The 27,670-nt window shown below is 47.2% G+C and overlaps 1 protein-coding gene across 4 annotated transcripts in view; it reads left to right on the top strand.

Annotated features, from left to right (window-relative positions):
• Positions 1-27,670, top strand: part of SDK2 (sidekick cell adhesion molecule 2) — a 393,871-nt gene that overhangs the window by 313,430 nt on the left and 52,771 nt on the right. For all 4 annotated transcript variants that reach the window (XM_063456338.1, XM_063456340.1, XM_063456339.1 and 1 more), the window contains exons 12-19: positions 7,788-7,955; positions 13,438-13,540; positions 15,521-15,697; positions 16,113-16,249; positions 20,710-20,857; positions 21,820-21,960; positions 26,085-26,266; positions 26,448-26,563. In XM_063456338.1, the coding sequence (XP_063312408.1) occupies positions 7,788-7,955; positions 13,438-13,540; positions 15,521-15,697; positions 16,113-16,249; positions 20,710-20,857; positions 21,820-21,960; positions 26,085-26,266; positions 26,448-26,563 (1,172 nt within the window). The remainder of the gene's footprint in view (positions 1-7,787; positions 7,956-13,437; positions 13,541-15,520; positions 15,698-16,112; positions 16,250-20,709; positions 20,858-21,819; positions 21,961-26,084; positions 26,267-26,447; positions 26,564-27,670) is intronic.

Raw genomic sequence — 27,670 nt, forward strand, 5'->3', positions numbered from 1 at the left:
CCCGGCTGTGTGGGGGGCTGGTAGGCTGCCTTGGTGGGTTGCTGAGGGGGCAGAGACCAGCGGTACTCTGTCCTGTTGCCAGCACTACCACGGGAGTAGTCTGGTTGGAGCCTGGTTGCTGGAGACCGACTGTCTCCCCTTTGGATATATCGCTCTGTGGCTGGGGGACAGGACCGACCGTCCCTACCCCTGGTGCTGTAAGTGCAGAGACTACGGTCCCATCTGCACCGATGTGGGGCTTAACATCTCCCCTTGGTGGGTTAGGCTGCCGCTGGAGAGAGGGTGTAACAAGCTCCTCTCTCTGGATGGTAAACTGCCGCTGGGGAGAGGGGTTAGCAGGCTCCTCTCCCTGGCACTCTCTCTGCTGGTGGAAAGGGGGACCAGCTGTATCCCCTTGCATTCTCTTGTCCGGCTGCTGGGGTGCGAGACTGACTGTCTCTGTTCCCTGCAGGACACACTGCCGCTGGGGAGGATGTACGACACCATCAGCTCCCTGGGGTACACACTGCCGCTGGGGAGGGAGGACGCTGCTCTCCTCTCCCTTCACTTCACACTGCCTTCTGGGCATATCACTTTGCTGTTGGGGGGCAGGAACAACTACCTCTGCCCCCTGTAACTCAGCCTGCCGCTGGGGAGGAAGGACTGCACCTTCGGCTCCCTGGGACACACACGGCCGCTGGGGAGGATGGACGACACCATCAGCTCCCTGGGGTACACACTGCCGCTGGGGAGGGAGGACGCTGCTCTCCTCTCCCTTCACTTCACACTGCCTTCTTGGCATATCACTTTGCTGTTGGGGGGCAGGAACAACTACCTCTGCCCCCTGTAACTCATCCTGCCGCTGGGGAGGAAGGACTGCACCTTCGGCTCCCTGGGACACACACGGCCGCTGGGGAGGATGGACGACACCATCAGCTCCCTGGGGTACACACTGCCGCTGGGGAGGGAGGACGCTGCTCTCCTCTCCCTTCACTTCACACTGCCTTCTTGGCATATCACTTTGCTGCTGGGGGGCAGGAACAACTACCTCTGCCCCCTGTAACTCAGCCTGCCGCTGGGGAGGAAGGACTGCACCTTCGGCTCCCTGGGACACACACGGCCGCTGGGGAGGATGGACGACACCATCAGCTCCCTGGGGTACACACTGCCGCTGGGGAGGGAGGACGCTGCTCTCCTCTCCCTTCACTTCACACTGCCTTCTTGGCATATCACTTTGCCGCTGGGGGGCAGGAACAACTACCTCTGCCCCCTGTAACTCAGCCTGCCGCTGGGGAGGATGGACGACACCATCAGCTCCCTGGGGTACACACTGCCGTTGGGGATCTGGGCCGACTGCCCAGCATCCCTGTAGGGCCGGTAGAGAGACCTCGGTCCCATCTCCACCTGCCTGCTGGGGGCCTTTCCAGTACCACTCCATGCAGTCCTCTACTTTGGGTTTCTCTGGTTTGTGTTGGAGGAGGATATCGGCTACCTCATCTTCTTGACCATGACTCACCATTAACAGGATGAAATCGTGCTCGAGATCACGTGACCTCTGGTTCTCTTCAAGCAGTTGCTGTATAGCTGCATCAACAATCACCTTCAGGGGATTTGGGCCATATTTGGCTATTCTCCTCATTACCTCATTAGCAAACTCTACGCCTTCATATCGATAGAACATGACTGCTGGTGGGGATGCTGTACGAGTACTGGCGTTGCCCTCACTTTGTAATCCAGGAATGGTGTTGTCTGTAGCTGTCCCTCTGGTTGTAGGAACGATCCCGCCGCTTGCCACCAATTGTAACGGACCGTTTCAGCATAAAAGGGGAAAAATCCATTTAGGCGATAATCCCCTTTTCTAGAGACAGGCACAGCTACTGCAGAACACCAAACTCCCGATCTGGATACGAAATAACACTCCGAACTGGAACAGCTGAACAAGAAAAGCATACAATCCGCTTACACTCTTGGCAGTCAGCTTACAATCCAATTCCCCCCAAGAACGAGACGACACTTCATTTTGAGGGTTAAGCAGGAACTCTAGACTGGCTCATCCAGCCTGGCTTTTATTACAAACAAGTACATACAGGACACTCCCAGGGGGAGGATGAAATTAACCAATCACAGGGATGTACCTCCCACACATTTCCTCCCCTTAGATTAGTACTTAATATAATTATACCGTACACCCTTTTCCCCAATTCCTGGATGTACCCCAAATACATATGCTACACCCCCAAAACAGGTATCCCCTGATAGCCCTTATTCAGGGGGACAACATATTCAAGAATCAGGTCATTCGGATGAATGGTTCGGGAGATATGAGGTTCCAAAGATTTGACCGACCGCATGGGTAAAGTATCCGAAAACAGTTCCATGCATTTTGGCCCTGCGGTCGGTCACAAACAAGTGAATGAAACAGACGAATTACTGGTGCCATAGAGACTAAGGGGGATTCGCATGAATCCCCTAGTTCGTACGTTTCTTTCTACCGAACCGCGGGCCGTTCGGTAGTTTCCCCACGAAATCCTGGAAGTCTGGAGGTCTCAGCGGTGTTTGCCTAGTCGAGTGTCCGATTTCAGTTCCAGACACTCGACGGCAAAACACCGCTGTTCGGTAGTTTTAAGATGGCCGCCGCCACGTGTTTGCCCCCCGAATGGCGGCCACCCAGAGGACAAAGAAGACACTACATGGATTGCCAACCACCCGTTTGCAACACCGTTGCAAACGGCAATTGGAGGCACACCCATTCCTGGGCGGTCTGGCTGTTCGGTAGTCTCACTCAACACAACGAATGGAGTGACTCCACCGAACGACCAGATGAACGCTGCATATATACCACCCAGGGCCAACCGCACACAAAAATACATACATGACATTAAAGTATTAAAGGCAGGATTACTGTAATACGCTCCACAGTCTTAAAGGGACAGTAGTCCCAAAAGTCCCAATCTGTTCATAGATGCTTTTAAAAGGGCCGGTAGCAGCAATATACATTATTACATGCCCAAATATAGTTTTTCCAGTACAATATGTCCAGGGGCCATAGTCGCAGGGCAGGAGGCTAGCAACCAGGCTTCTCCAGTTCACAGTGGCGAAGTTGGTTTCGCCACATAATACACTGTGTGCGGGGAGACAGGGAACCTCCTTACACCATAACCTTATAGCTGCAGTTATAATACACTGTGTGCGGGGAGACAGGGGACCTCCTTACACCATAACCTTATAGCTGCAGTTATAATACACTGTGTGCGGGGAGACAGGGGGCCTCCTTACACCATAACCTTATAGCTGCAATTATCATACACTGTGTGGGGAGACAGGGGACCTCCTTACGCCATAACCTGATAGCTACAGTTATAATACACTGTGTGCGGGGAGACATGGGACCTCCTTACACCATAACCTTATAGCTGCAGTTATAATACACTGTGTGCGGGGAGACAGGGGACCTCCTTACACCATAACCTTATAGCTGCAGTTATAATACAATGTTTGCAGGGAGATAGGGAACCTCCTTACACCATAACTTTATAGCTGCAGTTATAACACACTGTGTGCGGGGAGACAGGGGACCCCCTTACGCCATAACCTGATAGCTACAGTTATAATACACTGTGTGCGGGGAGACAGGGGACCTCCTTACACCATAACCTTATAGCTGCAGTTATAATACACTGTGTGCGGGGAGATAGGGGACCTCCTTACACCATAACCTAATAGCTACAGTTATAATACACTGTGTGCGGGGAGACATGGGACCTCCTTACACCATAACCTTATAGCTGCAGTTATAATACACTGTGTGCGGGGAGACAGGGGACCTCCTTACACCATAACCTTATAGCTCCAGTTATAATACACTGTGTGCGGGGCGGCAGGGGACCTCCTTACACCATAACCTTATAGCTGCAGTTATAATACACTGTGTGCGGGGAGACAGGGGACCTCCTTACACCATAACCTTATAGCTGCAGTTATAATACACTGTGTGCGGGGAGACAGGGGACCTCCTTACACCATAACCTTATAGCTGCAGTTATAATACACTGTGTGCGGGGAGACAGGGGACCTCCTTACACCATAACCTTAAAGCTGCAGTTATAATACACTGTGTGCGGGGAGACAGGGGACCTGCTTACACCATAACCTTATAGCTGCAGTTATAATACACTTTGTGCGGGGAGACAGGGGACCTCCTTACACCATAACCTTATAGCTGCAGTTATAATACACTGTGTGCAGGGAGACAGGGGACCTCCTTACACCATAACCTTATAGCTGCAGTTATAATACACTGTGTGCGGGGAGACAGGGGACCTCCTTACACCATAACCTTATAGCTCCAGTTATAAAACACTGTGTGCGGGGCGACAGGGGACCTCCTTACACCATAACCTTATAGCTGCAGTTATAATACACTGTGTGCAGGGAGACAGGGGACCTCCTTACACCATAACCTTATAGCTACAGTTATAATACACTGTGTGCGGGGAGACATGGGACCTCCTTACACCATAACCTTATAGCTGCAGTTATAATACACTCTGTGCGGGGAGACAGGGGACCTCCTTACACCATAACCTTATAGCTCCAGTTATAAAACACTGTGTGCGGGGCGACAGGGGACCTCCTTACACCATAACCTTCTAGCTGCAGTTATAATACACTGTGCGGGGAGACAGGGGACCTCCTTACACCATAACCTTATAGCTGCAGTTATAATACACTGTGCGGGGAGACAGGGGACCTCCTTACACCATAACCTTATAGCTACAGTTATAATACACTGTGTGCGGGGAGACAGGGGACCTCCTTACACCATAACCTTATAGCTGCAGTTATAATACACTGTGTGCGGGGAGACAGGGGACCTCCTTACACCATAACCTTATAGCTGCAGTTATAATACACTGTGTGCGGGGAGACAGGGGACCTCCTTACACCATAACCTTATAGCTGCAGTTATAATACACTGTGTGCGGGGAGACAGGGGACCTCCTTACACCATAACCTTAAAGCTGCAGTTATAATACACTGTGTGCGGGGAGACAGGGGACCTGCTTACACCATAACCTTATAGCTGCAGTTATAATACACTGTGTGCAGGGAGACAGGGGACCTCCTTACACCATAACCTTATAGCTGCAGTTATAATACACTGTGTGCGGGGAGATAGGGGACCTCCTTACACCATAACCTTATAGCTGCAGTTATAATACACTGTGTACAGGGAGACAGGGGACCTCCTTACACCATAACCTTATAGCCACAGTTATAATACACTGTGTGCGTGGAGACAGGGGACCTCCTTACACCATAACCTTATAGCTGCAGTTATAATACACTGTGTACGGGGAGACAGGGGACCTCCTTACACCATAACCTTATAGCCGCAGTTGTAATACACTGTGTGCGGGGAGACAGGGGACCTCCTTACACCATATCCTTATAGCCACAGTTATAATACACTGTGTGCGGGGAGACAGGGGACCTCCTTACACCATAACCTTATAGCTGCAGTTATAATACACTGTGTGCGGAGAGACAGGGGACCTCCTTACACCATAACCTTATAGCTGCAGTTATAATATACTGTGTGCGGGGAGACAGGGGACCTCCTTACACCATAACCTTATAGCTGCAGTTATAATACACTGTGTGCGGGGAGACAGGGGACCTCCTTACACCATAACCTTATAGCTGCAGTTATAATATACTGTGTGCAGGGAGACAGTGGACCTCCTTACACCATAACCTTATAGCTACAGTTATAATACACTGTGTGCGGGGACATACAGAGTTTGTCAGATATACAAATTCGGAGTAGCCCGGCCAGAATGGTAAAACAAGCTTCTCAATTTCCCTGCTCTGCAGTAATGACATGCAGAGCCACTAAGCCCCTTTGCTCTGCCCATATTTCGCATAGAAGACAGTAAATACTGGGACTTTCTTTATTCCCTTCATTCTGGCATACAAAGAGTTAAGAGAGAGGGCTGTTTTCTTATTGTATACAGCAAGGCATTACCCTTAATGGTATACCTCTGTCAGCATTCTTCCCATCTCTAAACATGTCTAAACATTGTAATAGTTCTGGCCTGTCTGCGGTATTGATGTCTCCTGTGTATGTTCAAAGCTGCAAGATGAAAACAGGAGGAAAGCACAGGGGGTTGGTTAAAGTAGGGGCAGTGATGGGCATAGGGGGATGGTTAAAGTAGGGGCAGTGATGGGCATCGGGGGATGGTTAAAGTAGGGGCAGTGATGGGCACAGGGGGGTGGTTAAAGTAGGGGCAGTGATGGGCACTAGGGGGGTGGTTAAAGTAGAGGCAGTGATGGGCACTGGGGGGATGGTTAACGTAGGGGCAGTGATGGGCACTGGGGGGATGGTTAAAGTAGGGGCAGTGATGGACACTGGGGGGATGGTTAAAGTAGGGGCAGTGATGGACATAGGGGGATGAATAAAGTAGGGATAGTGATGGGTACGGGGTGATGGTGAAAGTAGGGGAAGTGATGGGCACAGGTGAATGGTTATTGTAGGGGCAGTGAAGGGCACAGGGGGGATGGTTAAAGTAGGGGCAGTGATGGGCATAAGGGGATGGATAAAGTAGGGGCAGTGATGGGCATAGGGGGATGGTTAAAGTAGGGGCAGTGATGGGTACAGGGGGATGGTTATTGTAGGGGCAGTAATGGGTACTGGGGGATGGTTATTGTAGGGGCAGTTATGGATACCAGGGTAATGGTTAAAGTAGGGGCAGTGATGGGTACCGGGGGATGGTTAAAGACGAAGCAGTGAAGGGCACAGGGGGTTGGTTAAAGTAGGGGCAGTGATGGGCACATGGGGAATGTTTAAAGTAGGGGCAGTGATAGGCATAGAGGGAATGTTTAAAGTAGGGGCAGTGATAGGCATAGAGGGAATGGTTAAAGTAGGGGCAGTGATGGGTACAGGGGGATGGTTATTGTAGGGGCAGTGATGGATACCAGGGTAATGGTTAAAGTAGGGGCAGTGATGGGTACCGGGGGATGGTTAAAGAAGAAGCAGTGATGGGCACAGGGGGTTGGTTAAAGTAGGGGCAGTGATGGGTACCGGGGGATGGTTAAAGAAGAAGCAGTGAAGGGCACAGGGGGTTGGTTAAAGTAGGGGCAGTGATGGGCACATGGGGAATGTTTAAAGTAGGGGCAGTGATAGGCATAGAGGGAATGGTTAAAGTAGAGACAGAGGTGGGCACGGGGGAAGAAAAGTAAGTCTGATAGTAAACAGACTCACATAAGGTTTATAACCTGCTGGTGTTTCGGTAATGGAAACCATGGCAACTGGAATATCTTTAAACCTTCCAGTTTCGTGGAAAAGTTAACCCCTTCACAGCTAGTGTTTAAGACCAGAAAGAATACTTTGCATATTTAGGGCGGTGGGGTGGGTCTCAATTTGCACAACTCATCCCTGTGAGTTTATTAACAGGAAAATGAAAGCTGTGTTGTACATGCGAGTGTTAGATCTCTCTTTCTGCAAGTTACAATATATAAAATGATTTAATGAGGTTTCTGAAAAGTATGGATTTTGGTGCCAAAACAGGATGTGTGATCTTAAGGAAGATTCAGATCACCTGGTTACATATACGTATATAGATTAAATATCAGGATGTAAATCTCTCTTAATAGTCTATCGGTTAATGAAACATATACCATAGTGTAGCACAGAATTCCGTGTCACCTTGTATGATGTGTTTTTTAACCTTAAGATGATTTTTGTTTTAGAACATGTAATAGAATGTCTGTAAAGGTGTTACATCCTCTCGCTCTCGTTAATGCAGGTGATCGGATCTTGGCCAGCGGCTCTCTCCAGATACCCCGTTTCACCCTCCTGGAGTCTGGAAGCCTGCTGATTAACCCAGCCCACATATCGGACATAGGCACCTACACGTGTACTGCCACCAATTCTCGAGGGGCTGACGATGCCTCCGCTGACATCATGGTGTGGGGTAAGACAGGAGCGAAGTGTTGTGCCACACATGTTATAACTTGCAGGATTGACCACGCGGGCGATGCCAAGTTTCCTTGACAACTCTGCAGCGGGACTGTGTTGGTTGGAATCATCATGAAATGCATGTAATTAGCCTTTAATATAGATCAACTCCCACCAGTCTCAGGCAGGCCAAGACATGTCCCATTACTGCCATAAGATTGACGAATCCCTAGTCAAAATCCAAATGTAAAAAATAAAGTCACTTACTATAAAATGAGTTAAAACTAGAGTATGTACTAAGTAGAAATAACGCCATCACGTTCCGCTGATTTCTTCCTTCGCTCTCAAGGTTTTTTTAAAACTGCACAAATCTCTCGATGACATTATTTCCTGCTAGTAGACACTTCGCAACTCCAGATCTTGTGGACTACATGTCCCCTGATGCTTTGCCACCAATATGGCTGTTAGAGTATTATGGGAGATGTAGTCCATAACATCTGATCTAAATCAATGTTTATATATAATAACATAATATTACACAAGATCCAGCGCACGTTCCTGGCTTATCCTGGTCTTGGCCAGACGTTATATGTGTGCGCATGCTCTAATGAGGACAAACCATGACGCTGCAGGTTTATACAGACAAATAGATCCAGAATTTTACTTTGCTGGTTTTGCTTGTTTGCTTTTAAATTTATATATTTAATGCTGACAGCTTGTGTGCTTAGTTTTTGCAGAAACAGATTTTGGCCTTTTTAGTTCTTTGCCGTTGTGACTCATTTGTCTTTCTTCTCAAACCTTCACCTATAAATCTTTCACTAGCTTCACCGCACATCTGCAGTGAGACACACTGAAAGAAGGCTTGCCTAATTAGCCAACAGGAGCAATAAACATGTTATCATTTCTGAGTTTGCCATTTGCTCTGTGATTTATATGAGGCGAGATCTGGCGAGTTTAACTTAAATTTACCTTTCCTGTAAGGTTTTATTTAAATGAGCATTGCACCTTCAAAAAACTAGGTTATCGGGGGAAAAAAGCCGAGAAAAATGTTGGATGGACAATTTACTCATAATTATATATTACATCAGGAGTGTGTGGGTGAATAATTAATTGTGAGTGAGAATTGAATGATAGCAAAATAATAACGGTAAGCCAAAATAGCCAGGTTCGGAATAAGACTTCCTCATTTTGTTCAACTTTGCTATTTTGATCAAACTGATTTGTAAGTTCCATTTCCAACACCCCACCAGTCCCTATTTAGTGATTAAACCCTGTTAACGAGGTGTATGGAGACTGAGGGCACGGAAGCTGTCCAGTAAATCAGGTTTTATTCTGCGTATACTCCAATAAAGGGTGAGTATTTGGAAGTCCAATCGTAGTCCACAGCGCTCTGTTTAAAGGGTTCATCAATGAACTGGACAGTAATTTCTTACGCTGAGGGTTAATGCCAAGTTTTCCAGCAGATGGTAAGCCGCAAGCCGCCCAGCCGGAGCTGCCTCTCATCAGTTAAACCAGGAAAAGATGTGTCCTTGGGCTTTTTGCCTTTCATGTGGTTCGTTTGGGAAATCTGTCCATCACTTGTTCGCCCTCGTTAAAAAACAAACTGCAGGATTGAGCAGGTAGCAGAGCGTCAGGAAGGGTTAAGTGAGCCGCTGAGAGCTCAGGTCCATGATACAATGTGCAGTTGGATTATTTGTGTTTCTCTGTCTCCCCCAAGCCTCTCACAATAAGAATGTTTCCGCTGATCTCTGCACATTGTGTGAGATGACAGAAGGAAATTAGCTTGTCCTATGACTTTATCTCCAATGGAACACGAGAGACGGAGGGAGTCAGAGGCCCATCAAGCCCGGCTATCGTGTTCTGTCGACGTGTGTCCCTATAGCATTAACCTGTAAAGGAGGTCACCGAATAGTTAATGAACACCTAGTTCAATACACAGGGAGCCATGTCCTACTGCAGGGCAGTGAGTGTGTGAGGTAAAGGTGAGGGAGGCAGTGAGTGTGAGAGGTAAAGGTGAAGGAGGCAGTGAGTGTGAGAGGTAAAGGTGAGGGAGGCAGTGAGTGTGAGAGGTAAAGGTGAAGGAGGCAGTGAGTGTGAGAGGTAAAGGTGAGGGGAAGCAGTGAGTGTGAGAGGTAAAGGTGAGAGGAGGCAGTGAGTGTGAGAGGTAAAGGTGAGAGGAGGCAGTGAGTGTGAGAGGTAAAGGTGAGAGGAGGCAGTGAGTGTGAGAGGTAAAGGTGAGAGGAGGCAGTGAGTGTGAGAGGTAAAGGTGAGAGGAGGCAGTGAGTGTGAGAGGTAAAGGTGAGGGGAGGCAGTGAGTGTGAGAGGTAAAGGTGAGAGGAGGCAGTGAGTGTGAGAGGTAAAGGTGAGAGGAGGCAGTGAGTGTGAGAGGTAAAGGTGAGGGGAGGCAGTGAGTGTGAGAGGTAAAGGTGAGGGGAGGCAGTGAGTGTGAGATGAGGCAGTGAGTGTGAGAGGTAAAGGTGAAGGAGGCAGTGAGTGTGAGAGGTAAAGGTGAGGGGAGGCAGTGAGTGTGAGGTAAAGGTGAGGGGAGGCAGTGAGTGTGAGGTGAAGGTTAGGGAGGCAGTGAGTGTGAGGCAAAGGTGAGAGGAGGCAGTGAGTGTGAGGTAAAGGTGAGGGGAGGCAGTGAGTGTGAGAGGTAAAGGTGAGGGGAGGCAGTGAGTGTGAGAGGTAAAGGTGAGAGGAGGCAGTGAGTGTGAGAGGTATAGGTGAGGGAGTCAGTGAGTGTGAGAGGTAAAGGTGAGGAAGGCAGTGAGTGTGAGAAGTAAAGGTGAAGGAGGCAGGGAGTGTGAGAGGTAAAGGTGAAGGAGGCAGTGAGTGTGAGCGGTAAAGGTGAGGGGAGGCAGTGAGTGTGAGAGAAAAGTGAGAGGAGGCAGTGAGTGTGAGGTAAAGGTTAGGGAGGCAGTGAGTGTGAGAGGAGGGAGTGAGTGTGAGGTAAAGGTGAGTGAGGCAGTGAGTGAGAGGAGGGAGTGAGTGTGAGGTAAAGGTGAGTGAGGCAGTGAGTGTGAGGTAAAGGTTAGGGTGGCATTGAGTGTGAGAGGTAAAGGTGAGAGGAGGCAGTGAGTGTGAGAGGTATAGGTGAGGGAGTCAGTGAGTGTGAGAGGTAAAGGTGAGGAAGGCAGTGAGTGTGAGAAGTAAAGGTGAAGGAGGCAGGGAGTGTGAGAGGTAAAGGTGAAGGAGGCAGTGAGTGTGAGCGGTAAAGGTGAGGGGAGGCAGTGAGTGTGAGAGAAAAGTGAGAGGAGGCAGTGAGTGTGAGGTAAAGGTTAGGGAGGCAGTGAGTGTGAGAGGAGGGAGTGAGTGTGAGGTAAAGGTGAGTGAGGCAGTGAGTGAGAGGAGGGAGTGAGTGTGAGGTAAAGGTGAGTGAGGCAGTGAGTGTGAGGTAAAGGTTAGGGTGGCATTGAGTGAGAGGTAAAGGTGAGGGGAGGCAGTGAGTGTGAGAGGTAAAGGTGAGAGGAGGCAATGAGTGTGAGGTAAAGGTGAGGGGAGGCAGTGAGTGTGAGAGGTAAAGGTGAGGGGAGGCAGTGAGTGTGAGAGGTAAAGGTGAGGGGAGGCAGTGAGTGTGAGAGGTATAGGTGAAGGAGGTAGTGAGTGTAAGAGGTAAAGGTGAAGGAGGCAGTGAGTGTGAGAGGTAAAGGTGAGGGAGGCAGTGAGTGTGAGAGGTAAAGGTGAGGGAGGCAGTGAGTGTGAGAGGTAAAGGTGAGGGAGGCAGGGAGTGTGAGAGGTAAAGGTGAGAGGAGGCATTGAGTGTGAGATAAAGGTGAGAGGAGGCATTGAGTGTGAGGTAAAGGTTAGGGAGGCAGTGAGTGTGAGAGGAGGGAGTGAGTGTGAGGTAAAGGTGAGTGAGGCAGTGAGTGTGAGGTAAAGGTTAGGGAGGCAGTGAGTGTGAGAGGTAAAGGTGAGGGGAGGCAGTGAGTGTGAGAGGTAAAGGTGAGAGGAGGCAATGAGTGTGAGGTAAAGGTGAGAGGAGGCAGTGAGTGTAAGAGGTAAAGGTGAGAGGATTCAGTGAGTGTGAGAGGTAAAGGTGAGGGGAGGCAGTGAGTGTGAGAGGTAAAGGTGAAGGAGGCAGTGAGTGTGAGAGGTAAAGGTGAAGGAGGCAGTGAGTGTGAGAGGTAAAGGTGAGGGGAGGCAGTGAGTGTGAGAGGTAAAGGTGAGGGGAGGCAGTGAGTTTGAGAGGTATAGGTGAGAGGAGGCAGTGAGTGTAAGAGGTAAAGGTGAGAGGAGGCAGTGAGTGTAAGAGGTAAAGGTGAGAGGAGGCAGTGAGTGTGAGAGGTAAAGATGAGGGGAGACAGTGAGTGTGAGAGGTAAAGGTGAGGGGAGACAGTGAGTGTGAGAGGTAAAGGTGAGGGGAGACAGTGAGTGTGAGAGGTAAAGGTGAGGGGAGGCAGTGAGTGTGAGAGGTAAAGGTGAGGGGAGGCAGTGAGTGTGAGAGGTATAGGTGAGAGGAGGCAGTGAGTGTAAGAGGTAAAGGTGAGAGGAGGCAGTGAGTGTAAGAGGTAAAGGTGAGAGGAGGCAGTGATGGTGAGGGGAGACAGTGAGTGCGAGAGGTAAAGGTGAGGGGAAGAGTTGAGTTTGAGAGGAGGGTTGAGGGAGGGAGTTGAGTGTGAGAGGACGGGTGAGAGAGGGAGTTGAGTGTGAGAGGAGAGTTAAAGGAGGGGTGAAGGAAAAGGTGGAATGTGAGGGAGGGAGTTGTCTGTGAGAGGAGGAGTGAGTGTGAGATAAAGGTGAGAGGAGGCAGTGAGTGTGAGGTAAAGGTTAGGGAGGCAGTGAGTGTGAGAGGAGGGAGTGAGTGTGAGGTAAAGGTGAGTGAGGCAGTGAGTGTGAGGTAAAGGTTAGGGAGGCAGTGAGTGTGAGAGGTAAAGGTGAGGGGAGGCAGTGAGTGTGAGAGGTAAAGGTGAGGGGAGGCAGTGAGTGTGAGAGGTAAAGGTGAGGGGAGGCAGTGAGTGTGAGAGGTAAAGGTGAGGGGAGGCAGTGAGTGTGAGAGGTAAAGGTGAGGGGAGGCAGTGAGTGTGAGAGGTATAGGTGAGGGAGGTAGTGAGTGTAAGAGGTAAAGGTGAGAGGAGGCAGTGAGTAAGAGGTAAAGGTGAGAGGAGGCAGTGAGTGTAAGAGGTAAAGGTGAGAGGAGGCAGTGAGTGTGAGAGGTAAAGGTGAGGCGAGACAGTGAGTGCGAGAGGTAAAGGTGAGGGGAAGAGTTGAGTTTGAGAGGAGGGTTGAGGGAGGGAGTTGAGTGTGAGAGGACGGGTGAGAGAGGGAGTTGAGTGTGAGAGGAGAGTTAAAGGAGGGGTGAGGGAAAAGGTTGAGTGTGAGGGAGGGAGTTGTCTGTGAGAGGAGGAGTGAGTGTAATTGGTTACAATAAAACATTTGGCGGTAGTGGAGAGTAATATCTGGGTGCTTTAGAAAATGACTGAGAAAATTGAAAATGGAAACTTTTGTTTTACACAGAATTTACCAAACTATTTGTTCTGTCTCTTTCTCTATCCTCTCAGCCCGAACTTGTATCACCAACCCTCCTACAGACCAGAGCGTCATTAAAGGAACCAAAGCCTCCTTGTCATGTGGTGTGTCACATGACCCCAGCGTGGCCATCCGGTAAGTCCCTCGGTTTCATCCCTGTAATATAGTAGGTGTAAGACTAGACAAAGCTATGAATACCATGACAAGGAAGTCACAGTTATCTCTGTACAGTGCATGTATACTTTGTATCCTTATACAGCACCATGTACATTATCAGAGTATACTATGTATCCTTATACAGCACCATGTACATTATCAGAATATACTATGTATCCCTGTATAGCACCATGTACATTATCAGAGTATACTATGTATCCTTATACAGCACCATGTACATTATCAGAGTATACTATGTATCCTTATACAGCACCATGTACATTATCAGAATATACTATGTATCCCTGTATATCACCATGTACATTATCAGAGTATACTATGTATCCTTATACAGCACCATGTACATTATCAGAGTATACTATGTATCCCTGTATAGCCCCATGTACATTATCACACTGGATCACCTGCCAGTAATGGTGACATGCGTAACCTCATCTGTCCTAAGACTGCACTCTCCGACACTGGATCACCTGCCAGTAATGGTGACATGCTGTCCTAAGACTGCGCACTACGACACTGGATCACCTGCCAGTAATGGCGGTGTGGAGACATGCGTAACCTCAGCAATCTAGCTGTGTATCAATCCCACTATTTGTGAATCTCTCTGAGCTTCATCCACCTCTACATCGTTCACCAACTAGATTTACACTTCTCACACCTTCATTATTCTGCTCCTCTCTGCAGTCTGCCTTAAAGACAAATAGAAAATTAACTGAAACGCCTCCCTTAATGACCTTGTTACATGTATCCTCAATCCCAGTTTGTTTCCGTGAGATTTCCCCAATTTTGTCCCTTCTGGTTCTTATCGTCATTGTCTCCTTGTGGAAGGTTGAGATGGATTAAATTGCGTTGTGAAATGATGTAGACGTTTGATGCTCTGTTTGTGCCGTCTCCGGCTTTCTAATAAGCTATAATTTGGGGTCACACACCCCTGCACCAGGCCAGAGCTCGGGGGGACCCAAAGTTAATTAACACAATCATATTTCCTTTCTTTATTTCACCCATAGATAATGAAGGGAAAATTAAACATTCCTAATTGGTTGCTGACAGCAGGGGGAAAGGAAACCCGTAGTGAACTCTGTGAAAAATTTAATAGGAGTTAAAAAATTAATCTTACTTAACTTCATCTGCAGTGAATATTTTATTGGGCGATATTAATTCTCACATCTACAGCATATGTATCATTTCAAGCAGAAACGTCTTCCAGTGCATTTTGGGACACTGGGAGATTAAAGGGCCGAGTGACAGATACTAAATGTAACCCTTCGCTGTCCGTGATTCACGTTATTGCAGAAAATCCAGCATTTTAAAGGAAATATGTCTTGATTTGTTTATTTAAAGTAAAGGGATAATACATTATTGTTATTCACTCACATAAATAAATAAGTTTTTATTAATGAATATTGTGACTTTCGGTTGTTTTGTGGGGGCAGCCATTTTTAAAACCTCTTTTGTCGGATTCGCCCCTCAGGTCATGCGGGTAGTGATGTTACATACGGGCATCTCAAAACATCCCATAATAACTAAATAAGAAATGGACAGATTTTCATGAATAGGTTTTCTTGGCTAAATGAATGTCTTTCTCCGAGGGATCCACTAGTTTGATCTATAAACTCGCACAGTGATGTGGAAATTCTCACATTCCGTCCTGTTGGTGGTGTATGTGGCCCAGTCTGAGGACCTGTGTAATAAACCAGATAGAATCTAGAACCATCTGAACTATAAGCCTCCTGTATTTAGGCAGAATTCCTGATGGATCATAAACTGGGGGCTCACAACTGACCCCAAATACCCTCCTTATTAGTAACTAACTTTTATTTCAGTTATAATCTGCGTTATTTTACAGCCAAGATATACAGTAGGCTTGTAAGGAAATGCTCAGTCGTACTATACAATGCTGTACATTGAATTAGGTGTTGTCTCTCTCCATGAACCCAGGTACTTGTGGGAGAAGGATGGAGTCCCACTAAACATAGATAATTCTCCAAGGATTCAACTGGACAAAAATGGCTCGCTGCATATCTCTCAGACATGGTCTGGCGACATTGGGACGTACACCTGCCGCATCTTGTCCATGGCAGGGAATGACTCCAGAAGTGCTCACCTGCGGGTCAGGTAGGTCCTCCCCCTTTATGGAAATATCTACCCTTAAACTTTCTGTATTGTTGGACTTACAGTGACCTCACGTCTCATTGTTAATTTTAATTCTGCGATCCAATGCAATACAGAGACTCATTTCAATGCAGTTATTCTGAAAGCTTAAAACACTGGGGAAATTTGCAAAAAATCTATTTAAATGTTAATTTTAGAAATAGTGGCTGAGCACCAGACATCCCCAGCTTTGAGGCACCTCCAGAGATCTTCCTGCTGTGAAAGGCATGGTTCGGTCTTCTGTGCAAATTTCTCTCTGTGAACCATTCCACAATACACCAATATCATTAGGTTTAACACAATGTTAATCCAAGATTTGCTGCAGGAAGAGGTGGACGATTTGCTCATCTCATACTGATCCTCATGTCTCTTATTGCAGGCAGCTCCCACATGCTCCCGAGAACCCCGTGGCCATGCTGAGCGTCATAGAGCATAGAGCTGTCAATCTGACGTGGGCCAGACCCTTCGATGGAAACAGCCCACTGATTCGGTACATCCTGGAGGTATCTGAGAACAGTAAGTGTTTACAAAGACACGCCGTGAACGTCTCCTCTCCAAAAGAGGTAGTGGAGTCCTGGACTTGTTCCCCAGTGAAAGCATCACAGTAGAAAATGTTAAAACTGTTTGCCATTTCTAAAAACATGGCTGTAATCCAAGGATCCTATAGAGTAAGGATATAGCAGTGTTGTGGAGCAAACCGTTTGTTTGCCACACTCCCCGGCAGTCCAGTCATGCTGTTTTAGTGCCACGGTGCTGTTTATGCCGGATTGCATTTCCCCCAGTATAGTACATCTGCAGCTTCATTCTCGGCTCGTTTAATGGGACGTTATTCCATTCCTAGCAGTGAAGATGCTGATTTTGCAGCAGTAATTCGGAGACTCGCGTTGCACTCACTATATCATAGCGCAGCGCGATGTCACGGAGTTTATGATCTGCAGAGAGCTGGCGAATGTTATATAGAGTGCATGAAGTTTCTGTTTGTAGGATAACAGGATGCAGAATGTGTGCAGGGTTAGTGGAATGGGTCTAGAAATATTTAAATGTACTCATTGCTGCATCCCTGGTGTCTGTGCCCACTTACCGGCAATAAAGTTTCACTCACCAATCGGTAGTGGCACGTGGACATTTTGAGTCCTGATATGGAAGTATGAGTTAATTAAAGAATGTATGGAGTTACTGTGTATGGTATGTACGCATGGAGTAGATTTAATAATAATAATCAAATATATATCTATGGTAAGTATATAAGTATCTACGGAAAGATGGGTGGCCATGCACTATAGATCCTGGGTGACATCACACCGTGTGCACTATAGATCCTGGATGACATCACACTGTGCACTATAGATCCTGGATGACATCACACTGTGCACTATAGATCCTGGATGACATCACACTGTGCACTATAGATCCTGGATGACATCACACGGTGCACTATAGATCCTGGATGACATCACACCGTGCACTATAGATCCTGGATGACATCACACCGTGCACTATAGATCCTGGATGACATCACACCGTGCACTATAGATCCTGGATGACATCACACCGTGGACTATAGATCCTGGATGACATCACACTCTGGACTATAGATCCTGGATGACATCACACCATGCACTATAGATCATGAATGACATCACACTGCACTATAGATTCTGGATGACATCACACCATGCACTATAGATCCTGGGTGACCTCACACCGTGCACTATAGATCCTGGGTGACATCACACCATGTGCACTATAGATCATGGATGGCATCACACCGTGCACTATAGATCCTGGGTGACATCACACCATGTGCACTATAGATCATGGATGACATCACACTGCACTATAGATTCCTGTTGACATCACATTGTGCACTATAGATCCTGGGTGACATCACACCATGTGCACTATATATCATGGATGACATCACACCATGTGCACTATAGATCCTGGGTGACATCACACCGTGCACTATAGATCATGGGTGACATCACACCATGTGCACTATAGATCATGGATGACATCACACCGTGCACTTTAGATCCTGGGTGACATCACACCATGTGCACTATAGATCATGGATGACATCACACCGTGCACTATAGATCATGGATGACATCACACCGTGCACTATAGATCATGGATGACATCACACCATGCACTATAGATCATGGATGACATCACACCATGTGCACTATAGATCATGGATGACATCATAACGTGCACTATAGATCCTTGGTGACATCACACCATGTGCACTGTAGATCATGGATGACATCACACCGTGCACTATAGATCCTGGGTGACATCACACCATGCACTATAGATCATGGATGACATCACACCATGTGCACTATAGATCCTGGGTGACATCACACCATGCACTATAGATCATGGATGACATCACACCGTGCACTATAGATCCTGGGTGACATCACACCATGCACTATAGATCATGGATGACATCACACCGTGCACTATAGATCCTGGATGACATCACACCATGTGCACTATAGATCCTGGGTGACATCACACCTTGCACTATAGATCCTGGGTGATATCACACCTTGCACTATAGATCCTGGATGACATCACACCGTGCACTATAGATCCTGGATGACATCACACCGTGCACAATAGATCCTGGGTGACATCACACCATGTGCACTATAGATCATGAATTACATCACACCGTGCACTATAGATCCTGGGTGATATCACACCATGTGCACTATAGATCATGAATGACATCACACCGTGCACTATAGATCCTGGATGACATCACACCATGCACTATAGATCATGGATGACATCACACCGTGCACTATAGATCCTGGGTGACATCACACCATGTGCACTATAGATCCTGGATGACATCACACTGTGCACTATAAGTCCTGGATGACATCACACCGTGCACTATAGATCATGGATGACATCACACTATGCACTGTAAGTCCTGGATGACATCACACCGTGCACTATAGATCCTGGGTGACATCACACTGTGCACTATAGATCCTGGGTGACATCACACCATGCACTATCGATCCTGGGTGACATCACACCATGTGCACTATGGATCATGGATGACATCACACTGTGCACTATAAGTCCTGGATGACATCACACCGTGCACTATAGATCCTGGGTGACATCACACCATGTGCACTATAGATCATGGATGACATCACACCATGTGCACTATAGATCATGGATGACATCACACCATGTGCACTATAGATCATGGGTGACATCACACCGTGCACTATAGATCATGGGTGACATCACACCGTGCACTATAGATCCTGGGTGACATCACACCAAGTACAATGGCAGAACATACATGTCCGACCTGCCTGTGATTAGTGGGAGTTAGTATTTTTGGAAGCTGCCTTTCAGGAGAGGCACAATTTTTCATATACCGGATACTTAATACTGAGAGAGGTGTTAGGGGAAATGTCCCCGACTCCCCTGTGTAAACCCTGTTCTAGAATCTGGCATGTCGCTTCTCACTAGTAACCCTTTAGAATCCCATGTCTTCTACATTCACACGCTGTTCTTCAATGTACGTGGGCCAAACTAATGGCTAACTACATTCTGTGTATTTAGTGCCCTGTCCCTTTAAGCAGCCCCCCTCCCCACATTGCCCCTCTCTGCTTTCTTTTCCCTGTAAATTGAATTTTTTCCCTTTTTTATGGCACACAAACTTACTTGGTATGAAAGGCGCAGCGCTCGGTAACATTGTATTGTGCAGATAAGCACATCCTGTAGATAGATAGCTTAGCATCAAGACACAGAGCGGAATAGCAAATCAGATCATGACACTAACCCTTTAAATGCTAACACCCCCTCCCCCTTTCTTATTTAATATTAAAGGCCACATTTACCTGCAATTCTGTCTCAAAGTGCTGAATAGAATGCAATCACACAGACACCTTTACAATGATTTGCTCTCCTTTTATCTTGTAATTCTGCCCAGAATGCCTCCAGTGTTTCCCTAAATAAATCCATCCTTTTTTTTTGTGTGTTAAGATTCAGTATTTTCAGTGAAGGGTTTGTTTTTAAGTTACTAATCCAGTAAGAGTCGCCTATAACGCGCCCTGTAATGAATAACGTGCCGGTTCTAGTCATTGTGAAAATGTATTATTTTCAATACAGTTGTTAACTCTTGCACAGGCGGAGTGGCCGCTCAGACGTTGCTTCACCGCGGCCTCTCGGGGGTTAACCCAGCTGTGTTATTTGCCGGCATCTCTGCCTTGCGAGCTGTGTTCCATATTTATGAGACTCCTTCAGAGAGATTTAGCATCTTTCGCCTGCCTGCGCATATCATATGCAGATCTTATATCCCATCTAACACCCCAAAGGACCAAACCCCAAGAGCAGCCCCTTCTCTGATTTCCATACACCATAGACCTCATTTATCTTACTCCGTACGTCTGCCTGGCACAGACGGCGTGATGGTTTTTTTATCCTTGTGTCATTGAAATGCCCCTTGCAAGTTACAATGGGGGTAATAAGCACTGATATTCCAGCTGCTGCGGAGAGTCAGCCAAGTGTTATGGGATTTGTAGTCTGCCTCAGCTGAGATGTCAGTCGTGTCCTGTGTGATGACATCGCTAACACCTGCAGAGTTTAGATTTCCCAATATAATCCGTGAGAATATGGAATTAAAGTGACACTGGTGGTATGTAAACCTGAGCCTAATAATTTCACGGATTTCAGCGAGCTGAGGGTCTCGGAAATCATGGCCGGACCCCATGCAAAGTTACCATGAAGAGTAGCACAGGAAATGTAATCCACAAATATGTGTATTGTCCAGAATCCATCAGTGCTCTAGGGACCTACCTGCAGGTGTAGAAGCTTTGTATACAGGGTATATAAAATGCAGGGAATGGTATATTTGGTCATATGTGAGATTAATAATTACATGTGGTAGAGAGAATGGTGAAATGAATGCATTCTGTGCCATGTCTCCCCAGATGTCCCCTGGACCATCCTTTTTGCCAGTGTCGATCCAGATCTCACTTCCATGGTCGTAAGAAATCTCACCCCTGCGCGCTCCTACCAGTTCCGTCTCTGCGCAGTGAATGACGTGGGCAAGGGGCAGTTTAGCAAGGACACTCACCGGTAAGGCTCGCTATCGGGTTACCATTCTCGAAAATATATCTTTATGGTAAAACGTCTCCACACAGGGGGTCAGTGTGGGTACAGCAATGGCATTAAACACACCTGTTGAATGGGTTTTGTTTTCTAGCGCTTGGGGGATATATTGTCCAGGAAGCCATTGTAAGACATGTTCACTTGTTGGAGCTACAAGCGTTGAACAAAATCTGTACTTTGAAGTTGGGTTACCTGTGCAGCATCGCTTGTTGTTTTATTTTCTTCTTTAATGGCGAGTTAAAGATTCAGTACATGTGAGTCTTACTCTCGGTGGATTATACGAGACTGCGAGCCTCTGAGCTCTGGAGTTTATAATTCAGGGAAGCAGGAGATACATATATTACAAACCATGTGTCTCCTGTCACTCGCTAAACCCTTTCTGTTTTCAGTTTTCAATAAAATTTTATTGAATTTTTTTAAACTAACCTACGTATAGCAATCTATAAAACATCACATGCTGCAAACACACTAGGAACGATGTAAAAACAGAAATAAAAGCAGTTATGGTGAGGAGTTTCTCAGTCTGTTAGTGAGACAGTGTTTCTATGTGTCAGATGATGGACCGGAGTTCCCACGGTTATTGATTTTTGCCATTAGGTTCAGAGCCCGAGATTTGGTCGTACGCCTGGAATTATTGGAAGGTTTGCTGGCTCTGTGCTCCCAAGGCGTGATCACATTGACTTTATCAGTAGTATTTTGTGAGTGGTGATACAGGGGAGTTAACCCTTTCATTGTCCACTCACATGGGATTCTAGTTAAACTGTGGTTAGTGAAAGGGCCGTTTGCTTGTTATTCGTCCAGAGGGTTTTTCCTAAGGAATCTGGATATTTATTTAATACCCATCCTAAACCTTATGTTTAATTGTTACCCACAGTCCACTGCTCCATTAGCCCTGAGCCATTAAGCGATTTGTCACCTTTTATCCACAGAGTGTCCCTTCCTGAAGAGCCTCCCACTGCCCCTCCCCAAAATGTCATCGCCAGTGGGCGCACTAACCAGTCTATTTTGATCCAGTGGCAAGCACCACCTGAAAATCACCAGAATGGCATCTTGAAGGGATATGTGATCAGGTAAGGGTCCAAAGGAAGGCTGGGGGTGTGTGAAGAAGGGCTGGGTGATACAGGTTACTGCATCTCAGCATTTTATCTCCGTGGTTTCCTCGGTGTAATCTCAGGACCTGATGTCCGATACGTTACATTGTTTGCAGAAGCCGTACAATAAGTTATAGGATGTACGGGGAGGATTAGCTATAGACAGAGGGATTTCAGTCAGAAACAGGATTAGTGCAAGAGGAACGTATCGCTAAGGAGAGATGGGGTTAGGTGGATGGTGAGTTATAATTAGGAGGGAGAGGGATAACTGAAACAAGGAGTGCGAGTGAAGGATAATGCAATAATCAGATTGTGGGTTAATGAACCAGAACATTGCTTCAGGGGATTGCGGGAGGATTAGTGATAGGAATTAAGGATTAACATGATATATGGGGTAATAGTGAGAATTGGATTAGTGACGGGGGGTGCAGAGGGGGGATATTGGATTAGTTATGGGGGAGGCAGAGGGGGAATATTGGATTAGTGAGGGGGGAGGCAGAGGGGGAATATTGGATTAGTGAGGGGGGAGGCAGAGGGGGAATATTGGATTAGTGAGGGGGGAGGCAGAGGGGGAATATTGGATTAGTGAGGGGGAGGCAGTGGGGGAATATTGGATTAGTGAGGGGGGAGGCAGAGGGGGAATATTGGATTAGTGAGGGGGGAGGCAGAGGGGGAATATTGGATTAGTGGGGGGGTAGAGGGGGAATATTGGATTAGTGAGGGGGGGCAGTGAGGGAATATTGGATTAGTTATGGGGGAGGCAGTGAGGGAATATTGGATTAGTTATGGGGGAGGCAGAGGGGGAATATTGGATTAGTGAGGGAGGAGGCAGTGGGGGAATATTAGATTAGTGAGGGGAGGCCGAGAGGGAATATTGGATTAGTTATGGGGGACGCAGAGGGGGAATATTGGATTAGTGAGGGGGGAGGCAGAGGGGGAATATTGGATTAGTGGGGGGGGGGGGGTAGAGGGAGAAGATTGGATTAGTGAGGGGGGGAGGCAGTGGGGGAATATTGGATTAGTTATGAGGGAGGAGGCAGAGGGGGAATATTAGATTAGTGAGGGGAGGCAGAGAAGGAATATTGGATTAGTGAGGGGGGAGGCAGAGGGGGAATATTGGATAAATTAGGGAGTGGCAGAGGGGGATATTGGATTAGTGAGGGGGGAGGCAGAGGGGTAATATTGGATAAATTAGGGAGTGGCAGAGGGGGAATATTGGATTAGTGAGGGGGGGAGGCAGTGGGGGAATATTGGATTAGTGAGGGGAGAGGCGGGGGGGATATTGGATTAGTGAGGGGGGAGGCAGAGGGGGAATATTGGATAAATTAGGGAGTGGCAGAGGGGGAATATTGGATTAGTGAGGGGTAGAGGGGGAAGATTGGATTAGTGAGGGGGGAGGCAGTGGGGGAATATTGGATTAGTGAGGGGGAGGCAGAGGGGGAATATTGGATTAGTGAGGGGGGAGGCAGAGGGGGAATATTGGATTCGTTATGGGGGAGGCAGAGGGGGAATATTGGATTAGTGAGGGGGGCAGAGGGGGAATATTGGATTAGTGAGGGAGGAGGTAGAGGGGAAATATTGTATTAGTTATGGGGGAGTCAGAGGGGGAATATTGGATTAGTTATGGGGGAGGCAGAGGGGGAATATTGGATTAGTGAGGGGGGAGGTAGATGGGGGAATATTGGATTAGTGAGGGGGTAGAGGGGGGAATATTGGATTAGTGAGGGGCGGTAGAGGGGGAATATTGGATTAGTGAGGGGGGGCAGAGGGTGAATATTAGATTAGTGAGGGAGGAGGCAGAGGGGGAATATTGGATAAGTTAGGGGAGTGGCAGAGGGGGAATATTGGATTAGTGAGGGGCGGCAGAGGGGGAATATTGGATTAGTGAGGGGGGCAGAGGGTGAATATTAGATTAGTGAGGGAGGAGGCAAAGGGGGAATATTGGATAAATTAGGGAGTGGCAGAGGGGGAATATTGGATTAGTGAGGGGGGGAGGCAGTGGGGGAATATTGGATTAGTGAGGGGAGAGGCGAGGGGGATATTGGATTAGTGAGGGGGGAGGCAGAGGGGGAATATTGGATAAATTAGGGAGTGGCAGAGGGGGAATATTGGATAAATTAGGGAGTGGCAGAGGGGGAATATTGGATTAGTGAGGGGTAGAGGGGGAAGATTGGATTAGTGAGGGGGGAGGCAGTGGGGGAATATTGGATTAGTGAGGGGGAGGCAGAGGGGGAATATTGGATTAGTGAGGGGGGAGGCAGAGGGGGAATATTGGATTCGTTATGGGGGAGGCAGAGGGGGAATATTGGATTAGTGAGGGGGGGCAGAGGGGGAATATTGGATTAGTGAGGGAGGAGGTAGAGGGGAAATATTGTATTAGTTATGGGGGAGTCAGAGGGGGAATATTGGATTAGTTATGGGGGAGGCAGAGGGGGAATATTGGATTAGTGAGGGGGGAGGTAGATGGGGGAATATTGGATTAGTGAGGGGGTAGAGGGGGGAATATTGGATTAGTGAGGGGCGGTAGAGGGGGAATATTGGATTAGTGAGGGGGGCAGAGGGTGAATATTAGATTAGTGAGGGAGGAGGCAGAGGGGGAATATTGGATAAGTTAGGGGAGTGGCAGAGGGGGAATATTGGATTAGTGAGGGGTGGCAGAGGGGGAATATTGGATTAGTGAGGGGGGGCAGAGGGTGAATATTAGATTAGTGAGGGAGGAGGCAGAGGGGGAATATTGGATAAGTTAGGGGAGTGGCAGAGGGGGAATATTGGATTAGTGAGGGGGAGGTAGAGGGGGAATATTGGATTAGTGAGGGGGGAGGCAGAGGGGGTAATATTGGATTAGTGAGGGGGAGGCAGAGGGAGATATTGGATTAGTGAGGGGGGAGGCAGAGGGGTAATATTGGATTAGTGAGGGGGGAGGCAGAGGGGGTAATATTGGATTAGTGAGGGGGAGGCAGAGGGGGAATATTGGATAAGTTAGGGGAGTGGCAGAGGGGGAATATTGGATTAGTGAGGGGCGGCAGAGGGGGAATATTGGATTAGTGAGGGGGGGCAGAGGGTGAATATTAGATTAGTGAGGGAGGAGGCAGAGGGGGAATATTGGATAAGTTAGGGGAGTGGCAGAGGGGGAATATTGGATTAGTGAGGGGGAGGTAGAGGGGGAATATTGGATTAGTGAGGGGGGAGGCAGAGGGGGTAATATTGGATTAGTGAGGGGGAGGCAGAGGGAGATATTGGATTAGTGAGGGGGGAGGCAGAGGGGTAATATTGGATTAGTGAGGGGGGAGGCAGAGGGGGTAATATTGGATTAGTGAGGGGGAGGCAGAGGGAGATATTGGATTAGTGAGGGGGGAGGCAGAGGGGTAATGCTGGATTAGTGAGGGGGGAGGCAGAGGGGTAATATTGGATTAGTGAAAGGGAGGCATTGTGGGGCAATTAATTAACTGAAAGGGGATTAGAAGGAAGTTCATCTAATGTGATGAAAAGTGGGGAGATAGAATTAATGAGGACACACTGAATGTAGGATTAGTGACGGGTAGTTAGAAGGGCATATTAAATTAGTGATAGGCAGAGGGTTAGGATAATTGCAGTCTAGGTGGGTGGGGGAGTCGGCAAAGTGCAGGTTGGGGGAGATGGCGATGAGTTAGGGGCAGGTTGGGGGGGTGGGGTTATGCGATCATTGGGTGAAGGAGATGGGAATCAGGAAGGGTCAGGCTGGGGAGATGAGGATCAGTAAAGGGCAGGTGGGGGGGGCATCAGCCAGGGGCAGATGGGGGAGTTATAACAGGGCTGTTGGTTTAGTAAGTGTTAAATGACGAGAGTTAAAGATCATATAATGAATTGTTTCCCACAGGGATAATTAATAGACAATTAATAAAATAAAGGATTAATTGCAATGAGACCTAAACGCCAAGGGCTGAGAGCCAAAGCAAGTTAGGAGGCAGAGGACATTGTGGGCAATAATAATGAATTATTGAGAAACATAAAGAAAAGAGAAGACAGAGGATTTGGTCATATACAGAGGCAGGAATAGAGAGACACATTAAGCTGGAAGAAGCCAACCTAAAATCTCCCCACTGACCTACCTCTCCTGCTTCCAGGTACTGTCTGTCAGGTCTACCTGTAGGTTGCCAATATAGAAACCTCTCCAACCACGACGCAATGAGTGTTCTCCTCGAGGATCTTATCATCTGGACAAATTACGAGATAGAGGTGGCTGCGTTTAACAGTGCCGGGCTAGGAGTCTACAGCACCAAAGTTACCGAGTGGACCCTGCAAGGGGGTGAGCTACGAAAACCTACCTAAAGAGAAACCGAAATGGATCCTTTTGGATTAAACATTCTGTAAAATGCAACAAAATGGGGGAGATGTATCTTTTATCAGGGCAAAGAATGGATATGTTTCAATTGGCTGTTTCTGTCCTTGCCCTGGTCTTTAATGTGTTTTTTTTTTGTTTGTTTCAGTGCCAACCGTGCCCCCTGGTAACGTGAAGGTCGAGGCAGTTAATTCCACCACACTTCGTTTCACTTGGAGCCCACCAAGCCCTCAGTTTGTTAATGGGATTAACCAGGGTTACAAGGTACCTTCATATAAACATCTTGTTGTGACATGCAAGCCTATATCCAACGCATTCCTCTGACTAAACGCACTTTATTCAAAATGCTTTGTTTAATTTACCTTCTATAGCATATGAATCCTACATACATGCTGACCACTTATACTGAAATCTTCTAGATATATCTGGGAGACAGACAGATGTTGGTGGCACCCAATCTGAATCTTCACACTATCGTGGGCCAGATAATTTCTATTACACAGTTAACAAAGAATTATTGTTATTCAATAGAGGTAGGGCAGCCGGGCCTAATGACCCTTTGATTACTTCCTATTGCAATTAATCTGCATTTACATTAATTAATCTTTCTTACATGAGGCCTGCACAAACTCTATGCGTTTAATTGGCAGACAACTCGATAACTATGAAGATATTAAACATCCATATTAAATTGTAATTAGTATTTCTGATTAAGAAATTCCATTCTGAAATCAGTGTCTAATTAACTTGTCTTGGCCTGTGTGGGTCCTGGCTCTCGTAGCTCCCCTCTCCCTTAAATCAAATGATAACAGGCGGCAAGAAGGCAATGGGAGTGTGGATTGGAAAAGAGAACCGTGGGAGGGGGAAACGTGGGGAGGGCAAGGGTTAAATTATCTCATAGCAACACTTAGGGTAGTTTATTTAGTAAAGACTCTGCTGTGACTAATTGACAAGCAGATTACACAATTTATGTCAGATTAGCCATAGGCAATGTTTCTATCTTATGATCTAAGCTTTTTAAATTGGTCGTTAATCACTAACACTTACTATTTAGTTAATACGTTACCTTTGAAGTGACGCTATAGTCACCCAGACAATTCCTCTCAATGAAGGGGTCTTTTACATTGAAGGGTTAAATACACTCCTTATGGCTGTCTTGCAGGGGGGTGGACAGAATCAAACCTTTAGTCAGGATATAATGAGAAAAAATATCAATTTGCACAAATTTCCTAAGCCCCAAAAACCTGCCTTTTATAAAACGTTTTGCCGAGTTACTGCTGGGCTTTGCCTAATTAGGAGAAAAGAGGGCAAGTCCCCAGAACAAAGCTTCTCATACAGAGAAATACTTCGATTTAGGAGTTTATATGAAAA

This window comes from Pelobates fuscus, chromosome 5, assembly GCF_036172605.1.
Source record: "Pelobates fuscus isolate aPelFus1 chromosome 5, aPelFus1.pri, whole genome shotgun sequence".
NCBI classification, from domain to species: domain Eukaryota; kingdom Metazoa; phylum Chordata; class Amphibia; order Anura; family Pelobatidae; genus Pelobates; species Pelobates fuscus.